Raw genomic sequence first — 13,653 nt, 5'->3', positions numbered from 1 at the left:
GAGATGGCCCCTCACAGCTCCCTCATCTGTGCTCGGATCCAAGGAAGTGTGGGCTGTCGCATGAGCAGGTTTTCCTATCTTCTGTCACTGCTGGGAAAGGAGCAACCATGCTTTGCAGTGGTAAACACATGTGGAGGTGCTTTCAGGATTAACAACTGGCAAAGGCAGCTGTGAGCCTGCAGGGCCCAGCTCACTTTTAGGGTCAAGATGCACCATTTGTCCCAGCTAGAAGCCACTCTCTGTTCCACTAGTACCAGATTGGTAATTTTGCTGCTTGTTATTTTTTAAGTAGCCATACTTTGCTAGTATAAACACAAAGAGAAAGATCAAAAGAGGCACAAAAATGATAACGCTGATTGCGAGGTAGAATGAAAGATGCCACACAGGTGGCAAAGCACAGCAGCTCCCGGCTCGGCCATCCCCTGCAGCAAGGTGTGAACGCTGCGTGGTGGAGCAAGACCGGGGCACAGCCAGGGCGGAGGCGCACAAGGCAGCCGAGCCATAGAGGCTCCACCAGGGCTGGGCACTAGGTTTGCCCCTTTCCTCCTTCCCTGGGTGTTTCTGCTCAAGCTCTGCTACCTGTGGCTCAGCTCACCCAGCGCTCAGAGGCATGTGGCTGGGGTGTGCAGTGCCAGCGAGGTGGGTGCCCCTGCACGCACCCTGCTGTGCCATGCCATGCCTTCTTGTGCCGTGCTGTGCCCTTCTGTGCCCTTCTGTGCCATGCCTCTCTGTGCTGGGCTATGCCAGGATGGCACAAGGGACGTGTGGGTGCTGAGCTGGCTCCAGCTGCCAGGCCTTGCAGAGCATCCCTGCGCCTGGCCCCGCGGCAGGGCCAGACGTGTCCTCAGGGTGCTCCTGTCTGTAATGTGGGCCACTGACCTGCCAGAAATATGGGGCACTGCTGGTGCCATGGAGCAGAGCCACCACTGAGCCATCACCTCGCCTCTGCTTCCATAAAAAGATTAGAAAAACAGCATCTGCTGGCACTGCTAGAGCCAAGGGCTGCCCAGGTCTGAACCCTATGCACGTGCCTCGGGGACAGTTTCCAAACGTGCCCCGACACTGAGACACCAGGCCTGGACACTCTTCCTCAGTTTGAGCTAGCACCCAGGAGCCATTTGTGCTTTGTAAATCCTCAGGAAAAATCACAATTACTTCGAGTCTCTCCATCCCCATTTTAGGTTTCCTGTGCACATAAGCTAGGGTCGAGAGACACTCCATCACGTCCCCCTGCTCCGTCCCCCCGGCTCTCTTCCTTTTCTTTGCCCTGGTCCTACTGAACATTCCAGCCATTAAGTGATCAAAATCAGCCATATATTAAAAAAAAAAACAACAAACCAAACACCCCCCCCAAAGAGTATGGGGGGGAGGGGCAGTAATATATTTCCGTCAGGATGTGCCTGACCTGTTTTTTTCAATTTCAGTAATTAGAAAGGCAGTGGGCCTGTAGGAATTATTCATAAACTGCAGGAGCTGTGCAGTATACATTTATGTTAAACATGTCAAATCCGATTGAAATCATGCCTGCCAGCACCATACTCCATAAACACACTTTTCTGCAACAATTTCCCAGCTCTCGGCAGCCCATTAATACCTCCTTTAATAGCAATCTACCACGGATTCGAATCAGGGACGCTCCATTGCACTAATTGCTCTGTGTTAGGTGAGCATCATGGATTTAAAAAAAAAAAATCATTAAAAAAAATAAAAGCCCTTCAGGCTAGTCCTCCAGAAATATTTCATTTCAATCCATATTTTAAGTAGAGTTTGTTTCTTGTTTATCTGAGAAAAAAAACAACTGATATTCTACATCTATACAAATGAGAGTGCATTAAGAAAGTCTCTTTCATAGCTGGGTCACTGCAGATTGAAGTGCGTCTCGCTAGTTAAAAAATACATATAAGCCTCACCCTAAACCTTAAAAGTCTCACACTCATCTACACTGGTCTGATTCAGGCTTCAGCTAGAAACCGATGCATTGAATACTAATCATTTACTTTTTGACTTTAAAATGGAGTCAGGAATAGCCATGATTTCTTTCATCTTTGCTGGCTTGCTTGCAATAAATTGCATGTTAGTCATGATGAGATAATTTCGAAAGCTCAGACACTACAAAGAGCATCCCTCTGCTCCAGCACGGAGGTGGGCAGGTTCCTTGAGCAGAAGGAGGAAAGCAGCCTGAGGAGCGAGGGGCTGCACTGCACTGCGCTAAGAAACTGCTTAATCCCACTACCGGAGAGAGAGCAAAGAGAGAGCAAACAGGTCTGTCCAGAAACAGGAAACATAAGCCATTTTTTCTATATGGAGTACTTCAGGAGGCACATAACAGTTTTAGTTTCCATGAAGCGCTGCTGCTGCTGCCTGTTTCAACTTCAAGGGAACACAGGCAGCATGTGCACTCCTGAAATCAATCTGCACTGCACTCTGGCCAACTCTTTCAGGAGCTACGGAGATGTATGTGAGAAGCTAGTAAAAGGAATTCTTATTTGAGATGGCGTTTTCCTCATGTATAATTTAATGGAAAATATTACCTAAAAATGTTTTTTCTTAAGAATATTCTGTTCTAAAATAAGTACAAAAATGAATTGATGAATTTATTTTGCAGCTGAAACATTTTGGCAAATTTACAATGAAAGCAGAGGTTTTTCCTTTCAGTGCAAACACCAATACCAGTACAGCCTGCCACATACATATGTATGCACTGTAAAGCAGTCAAACAAACCTGACTCATCACTCGCTCTTCCGTGCCAAAGGAGCTTGGGCAGACATACAAACCATTTTGTTAGAGATCTCACTGAAAAAGTGGAAAAATGACCATGCTTGTATGCAGTTAGGAAACTGAGGCACAAAAGGTGAGTAAATTGCTGAGGAACGTAATGATCAAATTGCTGCACGATGAACAGAAAACAGGTCTATCAACCTCCACTTCAACACACTGCTCATTGGCTTTGAGCCTGCACTCCTTTCTCACCTATCTCCCACTTCCACAGAACTGCAGTGCTCAAAGGCACCTCAAAAGGTCAGCCAGCCCATCCAAAGCAGGATAAACTGTGCCTGCTTCATTCCTGACAGCAGCTCGTCTAATCTTCTTGAAAGACCTCTGAGGAACCTTCCCAGAAAATCTACTCCAGTGCTTCACAAACTGTACCAGATTTTTTTAAAGTATTATCTAACCTCAACCTTTCTCCCTTCAATGTAAGGCCATTACTTTTTGTTGTCTATATTCTGAACACGGAGAACAAATTATTTCCTTCCTTTCAGAAGCATTTTATGCACAAGAAGACTTATCTAGTACTCCCCTTTGGTCTTGTCTTTTTGGGTCAAATAAGCCTGTTTATTCCACTTTCTCCTCACAGATGATGTTATGCAGACTATGGTCTTAATTCATGCTGTTCAGGTTTTCTGAAATTGCTCCTCAACTTTCTTGACACCCCCAAGCTCAGAAGTGGGCACAGTCCTCCAGAGGAAGCTTTCCAGCGCTGATGAAGTGCACCTATTCTGTAATATTTTCATCTATGGCATAATACTTGAGCTTCTTTTTGAGAATGTCCTGAACAGCAGTTCCAGACTCCTTCCTAAGGAGAAGACAGAAGATGCTTACTGCACCAAGGCCTTCTTCACACAGAAGGAAATTGGGTCGTGTTGACATGATTTGCTCTTGACAAATCTGTGTCGACTGTTACTCATCTCATTATCTTCCAGTCAGTACTTACAAACAGTTGTTTGGTCAATTCCCAGGAAAATCTGGGGCAAATGAAGCTGGCAGGTGTGCGGTTCCCCAGCCACTCCTCTATTTAAAGATAAGTACCGTGTCTGTCCCCTCACGGTACCTCCCCCGTTTTCTGTGAATTCACAGGAGAGAGCAGCTGACAGATCAGGGGTTGTTTTAGTCGCTTCCTCAAAACACTTGAGCATGAAGCAGCAGGTCACTGGTATGAAAACATTTATCTGAAGTAAAAAACACTTTGCAACCTCTTCCTTCGCAGCTGGAGGACAAGCTCTCCCCGCAGCATCACCAACACGGCTGCTCGGGTCCCTCACGCAGTCGGCCCATTTAGTCAGACTGAACCCAAAGGAGGAGGCATGTTCTTCAGTTTTCTTGACATCATGGTTGATAGCCTCCCAGCTGCTAAGCTGCAGACTAACTCCTTCCTTGCAGTCTCTTGCAGCAAGGCAGCATTTGAGTGCTTCCTTGATATTCCTATTTTCCTCCCTGGTTACATCTCAATGTGTGCCACAGCATTTTGATATTCCTATACATGTGGACACTGTTCTGTGGTTGTCATGACTAACCTGACCTAGTTTCTGTTCCCTTTCATGTCTGAGGTCCACAAGGACAGGACAACATGGCCATGTGCTACCGGAGCTTGAAAGCAGAAAGAATGCAAGGCTGAGGTGTGGTAGCTGTTTTCAAAACCACTGTACATAAACAATTTCAGAAATTCTTTTGCTTTCAATTTCAGGGATAGCGTTGGTATGTATTTGAAAGCAGGACCTGAATTCAACAAAACCATGTGCATGAACCTTGCTGAGGCTGTACACTTTGGACTTGCAATGGCTCTGGACACTGTCCAGAGCTCTGTAGGCTTACATACACATCAGCTGAGGCTACATTTTCCATTGTGTTAAGCTGTCCATTTCTTATCTGCCATTTGACTGACAAACACCAAAAATGAGTTATAAATTTCACAGGCAGAAGGAAGAAATAAGACATTCACATATAGATTTTCCAGATGAAGTGGTGTTTATAAAATAAGTTTTCATTTTTCCTTACATGATTTTCACATGTAAGAATAATCCTTTCACATAGATCAGTTTTTGCAAGTGCTTCAGATTTGGACTAAGAGCCCTACTTACCCTGTAAGAGATTTAATAAACATACGAGGCTTGCTTCTTTCTGTGACACTTCACAAAGTGTGCTTTTACTTAGAATTACACAATCCCACACAACAAAAAACTAAAAATCAACTACAGCCAAGTAAAGTTTGCATCTCTGGGTTGAAGAATGGATCTGTGGTGGGGAACGACAGAAAGAGCAAACTCAGCGAGCGCCATCTAGACTGAGAACCTGAGCTTCAACAAGTATTAAGGCACAGCCTGCTCTCTTCACCAGTTTTGACACATCTTCTAACGCTCAAGATTAAAAGTGTATTAAGGTGAAATAGCACGTTTCATTCTTCTGAAGACTGTGCAAGCTGAAGTGTCTGGCTGTGGCTCGCTAAGAAGCAACCACAAACATGGCAAGAGAACGCTGACAGGAAGAAGGGTCTCTGTGCAGGTTAAGAGAGGCCTTGTACCAAACATCAGAAGTCTGCAACCCTACTTGGCTACAATGCTGAAAAAGAAAAGAGCAGTCAGAACCACTCAGTCCTGGGTCAACCAAAATGACTACTGCCACCTGTGCTTCTATTTCTGCACCTATGCTGAAACAGCCAGAAAGTATCAGCTAGGGAGGAGAATGGCCCTCACCAGAGGAGGACAACCTTGAAGCTTCTTTATGCTCAAAGGCAAGAATATTAAAAATAATCTTCCCTTTGCTCCTGCAAGATAGCAACTATCTTCTGGGAAAGACAGAGTAACCGAGTATCTTAAAATGGAAGTGAAATGTTTGCCAGGATTTTGCAAAGGGAAACCTTTCAGATTTCTCTACAACAACATAAGGATTATTCAGCATCTGCAATTTCAGTTTCAGGTTGTCATGATTCCAGCAGAAAACAAGCAGTTGGCAGAGCATAAGCACAGAGTCTTTGCTCGTCTTTTCAGCATCAAAACCTTGCTACCGGAGCTAGGACTATGATGGAGAAGCAGGCTAACAATCTCTCAAGTCTTAACAACAGGGTGGGGTTTCATGACATACATTTAGTCCAGCCTAAGCACTGTGCTGCCAACAGGGGCAGTCCCTTTCTTCCTGCTCCACTCCCAGCTGCAGGTTCCCCCTGACCGTTTCAGCTCCAGCACCACGTGGGTACAGGCGAGCTCTGACCCTCGAGCCCGGGGCTGGCAGTGGGGATGCACGAGCATGGCTCAAACTCCCTGCGTGTGTCACGGAGCTATGCCCCAAGGCTTCGCAGGGGGCAGCATGTATGTCATGCTGACAGCACTAAGCAGCATGGTCATTTAAGGGAAGATTCCTTTTAGACTACTGCTCTACAACTTCCCATCTTCTTTTCCTGGATTGGAAGTGAAAGAGGGACCAAAACCCACCTGTCCATTTACTCTGGTCCTTGTCTCCTCCGCTCTCTTGCTCCTTGGCAGGCTCTTCAGCATCAACGGCTGTTTCATTGGGCCCTTCCACATCTTCAATGGCTTCTTCTGAGAAACAAGAAGCAGAAAGAGTAACATAAAAAAGAAAGTTAAAACGGAAGAGCAATTAACTGCCATTGAGGAACAGAGCAACAGCCAAAGCTGGAGCACAAGCACTGAGCTGCAGGGATTGATGTCACCCAGCATTCTCACGATGACTATCTACTAGCTGGTTAAGAGGGAAACTACGGATGAAAAAACTGAGAGATGAAGTGAAGATCCTGACCTACCTCTGCCACTTATACCGATATCCCCCGGAGTGTAAGGTACAGCAAAATAATTGCCAGGTGCAGGAAGGATCTACCCAGCCATGCTATGGATTAGGGAACTGTTGAGGTCTGACTGGTGCCTCCAGCACCTTCGGACTCATCCTTCCCCCTAATCCCCAGCTCAAGCTCTTTGGACCAAATAGCACAGCACAGTGCTGAACCTGACCACCGAGACCCCCACAACCACTGCAGAAGCAACACGACGCACTTCTGCTCAGACAAAGCAAGGAGCAGCAGACATGGCCCTGACACAAGGCACGGGAGGAAGATGCTGAGGTGTCTTATTTTCATCCCAGCCACAGGAAGGGTTTGAGCACGCATGTGCTATCAGTACTGGCGCAAAAGCATGAAGGAAAAAAATATACTCAGTGCTGAAGTGAAGTGCTGAAAGCTTGGAACAAAACACAAAGTGCCACTGCCCCAGCCGTGAACAAAAGCACTGGTGTGCTGCGGCTGCACGGGGCATGTCGACACGGCTCGGTGCAGCTCCACGCACAGGCACCCTCGTTAGGTAGGATACTGGGAGTGAGACAGCTGTAGCTGCCAGACCTCTCACACCAGGGTATAACGACTACATTATCATGTCATATCTTGGGTATTTATGTATAGTGCAAGCAGCTCGACAGCTACCATGTAATTGACGGGGGCTACATCAACAGTGGGAAGAAAGGGTACTTTTAAGTCATTATATCCTCTTTTAGGCAGGACAGTTCATAATTTTAACTTGCATTATCTGGTCATGCTATATCCAAGGCTACTGTAAGGTTTTATCTGAACTACGTAACTAGTTAAAGCACTCCTCCGCCCCCCCCAAGCCTCCTCCTAACAAAGACAGGGCTAGAAATCGGTTTAAAACATATATTAGGAGACTGCAGATACTCAGCAGTGCACTTTGAGAATGTGGAAACTTAAACGAAGGAGGAACTTGAAAAGCATCAGAGATCAGCAGTGATTTATACTCTACCCCTTTCACTTTTCAAACAGCTAAAAGCTCCTGAGAGCTGCAGGGACCCCAATGGTCTTCTGCTGGGGAAGCAGGACCCCAGAGTAAGGAGTGTGACGGGTGGCAGCTCTAGGGAGACATCTAACACGCAGAAAAATGCAAATTATTGGTGCAGAGGTGAGGTGAGCAGTCCACCTCATGAGACGAAATCAAGTTTGCTGGAGATAAGGGCTGTGAAGCCATCAGCTGCATTCCCATTTCGGAAGGTAACATTCCAACCCCCCCCTGCAGAAAGCCAGCCCCCAGCCCCACCTCGCCGCCCCCCGAGCGCTGGGCGCGGGGCGATGCCGCTCGTTTGGCTGCGGCAGCCGCCCCCGCTGCAAAACCTTGGTCCCGAGCCCCGGCCCGGCTCAGCCCCCCCGGTGTCCCCGGCCCTCCGGGACAACAAAGGGCGCCCGGCGCGGCGGCACTGCCGGCTGCGACCCGGAGGTGTCAGCATCGGCATGGCAGCACGGGGCCGGCGCTGCCTGCCCGGCTCCGGCGCTGTCTGGGCTCTAACCCGAGCATGTGGAAATAATACACGTCTTCCAGCAAACTGTCTGGTTCGAGGGAAATGAAATAGGACATTCAAAGGCAGTTACACCATCTGTCTTTATACCATCATCATCATCAGCGAGGGGAAAAAATAGCTCCTTGGAATGGATGGAAGCCCGGGCTGACGGTAACCGGAAAAATGTGAGCTATGAATACCAATAAAGATAGAAAATGATTAAAAAACAAGGCTACAAATGGCGAATCCTCCTGCCCTGCTCGGTGTGCAGCCCCCTCGCCCACAGGCACAGCCTGCCGGACCCGCCAGCCACCAGCAACCTGCACCGAGCGCTCACCGAGCTCGTGGTCCTGCCAGGGATGCAACCTGCCCCCTTGGCCCAAACACCTCTGCTCTGGGCAGGCGGGCTGCAAGAAAGCACGTGCATGCTCCCAAAGCTTTTCCTCCCCTCTCTGGTCTAAGCACATCTTTTCTGAAGGGTGTTTTTTTAAAGCAGAACGGGAAGGGAACAGAGCACAAGATGAACCTGCCCCGGGAGGTTTGTTCAGGCTCCGTATCAGGAGGGAAAGCTCTGCGCACCGCTGCCTTGGCTGCTCGCTGCCAGGCCCTCGCTGAGGACAACCACGATCCTCCTCTCTTGCTCCTGACCCTGGCCCAGCCGGGGGTCCTGCAGCCAGCAGCTGCCTGGCGCGGAGCCTTGGGGCAGGGGCAGCGTTAACTGCTGGCTGCCTCGTGATGCTCTTCCAGCAGCCGTTTGGATGGCTGGATGCAGTTTTGCTCGCTGTGCTCAGCCTAACTTGTCTCGCAGCCCTCAGTGTGTGAACTGGCTCCAGGGATGGTCGGGATAGAGTCCTGCACCACACCACTCAGCCTCCAGGAGACTGCACACCACGTACGAGCGTGTGATCTGATCTGACCCAGCTTTTAACGACGAGATCCTCCGACACTGGAAATAAAGTGCAGCAGGACTCGTGCTCCCGAAAGATCTGTGCCCACACAACCACGGTGTCCCCCGATGGCAGCTCTGCAGCTGCTGAGTTCAGCAGCAGCTCCAGCACCAGGGCTATGAGCAGGCAGCGGGTCTGGGCAGCAAACACGTGCGAACTGCACCTGCATCTTTGGGGTGTATTTCTGAGAGGACAAGGCCAGCAGCACCTCTGGCAGAGAAAGGTCTGTTTTTCTCCTTGATCCGCTGTGCATGCAGCACAGAGTTTTTGAGCTCCATTTTTCTGTTTTAATCATCTGCAAATCCACACAGCACGTTGTTCCCATGCTGCATTCAAGCAGAGTTTGTCTTCTACCTATGTCTGAAGAGCCCCATAGGACACTCCTTCAGATGAACAGCAAGAGTACCTCGTGGCCGAATGGTCAGCAAGACATGGAAATTTATTTCCAAATAACTGTGATTCTTTTGTTACTGTCTGACCACACCAGCCTGAGCCTGTAAACACTGCTTGTTAGGACTGGTTCACCTTGCAGCTTGACTCTGTTTTGCTTAAGGAGATTGATAAGGACTCCACAGTCACTTGGTGATTAAAAAAGTACTCGACTCATAGTACATCCTACAAAACATCCCAAGTATGTCCTACAAAGCATCCCAGACTGAGCTGGTACCCAGGGGGTGCGATATCCCTGCAGCATTTCAGAAGCCTGCTGGAGTCTCTGCCTGTCAAAGACTCTGACCAGGACCTAGAGCCTGGTGGGGGCACCGAACGCAGAGGGGTGCAGGTCCTTCGTGAAGGATGCTTTGTAGGAGGCAATGGGGCTGACTCCTGACCTGGAAGGGGCTCTGGAAGGCCAGAGATGCTATTCCAGCCCATGCACAGAGGATGTAGGGCCCAGATTGGTATCCCAGGTTTCCATAAACTCCGGCTATGCATGATTTATGAGTTCATGGAGGGTAAGTGGGCTTCATCCTCTGCGAGCAACTCACCAGGACAGGCTCAAGAGCTGTTGCTATGGGATTTGCATGAGGGGGATCGTGTCGCATTGAAATACAAATGTTACAACCTGGCCATGGGTCACCGTGCCGGTGTCATCCGCAAGGCACGTGACGCTTTATTCATAAATTTTCTGAAAGGAATTTTCCAGCCCTCCAGCATCGGTCAACACCAAGAGTGAGCGTCCGTAAGTACAGGGCACCTGGAGGGCTGAGGAGGCTGTTCTTCCATCGTACAGAACCTACCCCATGCAAATTCCTAGGAAGAGTCTTTTCTTCCTTTGTGAATAAATCATTTTAGACAGTGGCATTTCCTTTTAATTTAAAATTAAACCAGTCACTAAGGGAAGGAGGGGAGAGCGAAGAAGAGGGGGAGAGGAGTCTGGAAAATCATGGGCATCTTCTGACGTCTGTGAATGCTGGGATCTCTGAGCTCGGTCAGGCACTGAGAATGCTGCCAGGTCCCTGCACACCACCACACGGGATCGCCGCGCCGCACTCCTGCCCCCTTCCAAGCTGAGGAAGTTTGCGGGTGTGGAGAACTCGGCAAATGCTGACCCGGTCCCAGCCAGGCTGAACAGCCTGAGACCTCCCACCTCCCCCTCTCTCTGCCGTGTCTTCCTTAACAACCCCAGATCTCTTATCTAAGGGGATAAGGGGCATGTCAGGGGTAGCAGAAACACAGGGATGGGAGAGAAAGGGCGCGCATTTGCCTCCCCACCCTCCGGCAGGCTCAAGAGCTGAGAAACATTAGCTGTCACGAACCACAATCAAATCAGGTTTGAAATATTTAGCAGTGGCTTGGAAAATGCGGTGGTGCAGCTCTGACAGGCGAGATGTGCAGACACCCATTTTCCATTATAATGGAAATATCAAGCCTGTTCTGAATATGTATAACCTAGAAAAATGTATTGATTTTTCATTCGGCATTAAAAAAATGAAATACCCTGCAGCTGTCAAAAGCCTTTTGTTAAAAGCTCATCTTTCCTGGAATGAGGTTTACCAGAAACAAGTTTTAATTGTACACAGGGTCTCTCCTTTGAAACAAAAAGAATTTCTGATGCTCCTCTTTTTGGGACAAGAGACCAAAAAAGAAAGGCAGGACTGAGACCTGGCTGATTTTTGCAAGCCGACCCTGGCAGGGAGCGGTGACAGCGATGGCCTGCACACAGCCGGCACCACAGCCACCCGTGTGCAGCGTTCCCCTGCTGTGGGGAGGTCGCAGCAACACATCCCAGGGCAGTCCCGGCATGGTTCAGGGGTCCAGCTACTCTAAACCTATTTAAACATGAGGTCCAAGAGCCCAGGGAGATGTGCTGTGGTCCAGGTCCTTCTGGAGATGTGTCAGGAGCCCCTAGGGTGGATGCCCTCTGCCTGCACTCTGGGAAGCCCATGAGGAGCTCGGCTCCAGGGCACAGCGCCTGCTCTTCGAACAGCCCCTGCTCTTCTAACAGTGCCTTTTGCTCAGCTGCCCCCAGGCTGTGACCACGCAGGACTTTGGCACCGGTGCTGAGAGGGCTGCCCACTCCCGGCTGAAGTGGCTGTGGCGCTGTGCAACTGGGGAGGGGGCTGGGGGGCATCGGTCCTGTGCCGCACCCAGTCCATGCACTGGGGGTGGAGAGCAAATACAGATCCTGGAACAGAAGGCACACGAACTGGGACACAAGGACGCACGATTCCCTGGAGCCTGGCTGATTGGCTGCTTCAGCACTGAGCGAGCGAGGTGACGGCTCCCTTGCTTAAACAGACACTGGCTACAGACGTCCTGCGGCGTGCTCAGGAGGAGGCTGGTGCTACCCCATGGCCACAGCCAAACCTGGGCTTCAGCCGTGGTGCACACATCCATCTACACTCCTGCTGGGTGCCTCAAACACCTAGGGGGGTTCTGAGCTAAGCCACTACTCTAATCCCACACCGAGCAGCACTGTTCCTGTACAGGGCATGCAAAACCACCCAGTCCAGAGGAGAAAAAAGCAGCTTGTCTTTTGTTTTTCTCCCTCACCTGCACTTGTGAACACTTGCTCTGCTAGGGGACTTGTTTGGTGCACGCTGCCGCAGGTGGGCAGAGGAGGTATGTGTGCCTCTGACGGTGCCAGTGACCTGAGATGGGAACGCCGAGCTGCTGAACCCCACTGCTGTCTGCCCTCTAATTTGTTAAAATCTGAAAGAGTTCTGCCTCAGAACAGTATTGTGAAAGAAAGATAAACTGGCTTGGGTTAGGACACAGAACATCACCCTGGAAACAATTAAGGTTATTTGTTCGCAACCAGCCCAACAGAAAAAAAAAAAAACAAAAAACAAACCTCAAAACATTTCCACCTCTGCCTGACTTGCAGACTATTTGCATGTGAAGACAAGACAATCCCATCCACATGGAAACGTAGGTAAATCCACGTTCAGGTTTTTCTGCTCTCTTGTATTTCTCACTGTGCTCAACTCATCTAGGCCACATCTCCTAAGGTAACCTTGGCTACCATGCAGCTACTGCCCTTGCAGCTCAGATTCGAGATACATACGTATATATACAAATATATATACACACACGTGTGTGTGCACAAATACACTCTGTGCTGTCTCCTAACCGGATTGTTCTACAGAAACCTGTTTATTTCCTGAAACGAAAAGCAAGACCCCAAGCAGTGAAAAGAAAGAACCAGGCACAGATCATGAGAAGAATGCCATGCAGCTCCAGTCCTGATGCAAAAAGCTGGTGGGTGAGTCCCATCATCTGACAAAAGGCTGCAGAAAAACAATAAACCTACACGTACATGCGTACCTTGGATTAATGACACTTACTTCCAAGATGGCCCTGCTTGAGAGGACGGTCTGAGTGTACCTATGCTGCTTTCACTGACAAAAAGGAAAATAGTGACAATGAACATGTCCCAGGCTGATAAAGCCATCCTCAAGTGTCCACCTTCTAAAGGCAGGGAATGTTTAGCTGGCCTTTGTGCAGTTAACTGTAGAGACAAGTGTTCAGATGAGTAAAACAAGAAAGTCAACAGCAAAAATAATAAAAAGTTGAGAACTTTTAGCTTCTATTCCTTTGTTTTCTTATCCAAAGAACAAAATTCAGAATTTTTGGCCAGTTTCCATGAACAAATCTGAAAAATCCTACAACAGCATCCAGGTCACCGAGTATCTCCCAGACAAGCTCCTTGCTCAAACAAAATAAGACGATCCTCTGCCAGATGCTGACAGCTTCTTCTTAAATACAGATGCTTTTACTAATATGGTTATTACTTTTGTATTCAGCCACTTTATCTGATTTACCAGCTCCAGTCAGAGGCCCCATCTCCAAACACTCTGGGCACTGCTCAGAGGGCTCATTCCGCTGAGAAGTGACCACAGTCAGGGTACAGCGGGGAGGATTGATAAAATCATGCAACCTTTTGCTTTGTGATTTTGGTAACAAGACGTAGCAGCACTAAGCGAAAGAATAATGTTATGAAAACAGCTAATTATAAGAAAAAAACAATTTCTATCTTACAAAAGAAGCCAGTATTAATGAAACTTGCCACTGTCTTCTATAAAGAAAAATGAAAATAGGACACCAAACAAAAAGACGAAGCATACTGATGCAACACACAGTTACTGCGGTCAGCTTTATGAGCGTAGGAGTTGAAGGGAATCTGGATCTCAGACATGC

At 48.6% G+C, this 13,653-nt stretch overlaps 1 protein-coding gene across 9 annotated transcripts in view; it reads right to left on the bottom strand.

Annotated features, from left to right (window-relative positions):
- ZFHX3 (zinc finger homeobox 3) overlaps window positions 1–13,653 on the bottom strand; it is a 187,439-nt gene that overhangs the window by 32,652 nt on the left and 141,134 nt on the right. For 8 of the 9 annotated variants that reach the window (XM_082769769.1, XM_082769770.1, XM_082769771.1 and 5 more), the window contains one exon: window positions 6,205–6,312. In XM_082769769.1, coding sequence (XP_082625895.1) covers window positions 6,205–6,312 — 108 coding nt within the window. The remainder of the gene's footprint in view (window positions 1–6,204; window positions 6,313–13,653) is intronic. The other variant, XM_082769777.1, reaches the window with a different exon arrangement.

Source organism: Aythya marila, assembly GCF_965140915.1.
Source record: "Aythya marila genome assembly, chromosome: 12".
NCBI classification, from domain to species: Eukaryota; Metazoa; Chordata; class Aves; order Anseriformes; family Anatidae; genus Aythya; species Aythya marila.
This window is presented reverse-complemented; position numbering and strand designations above follow the sequence as displayed.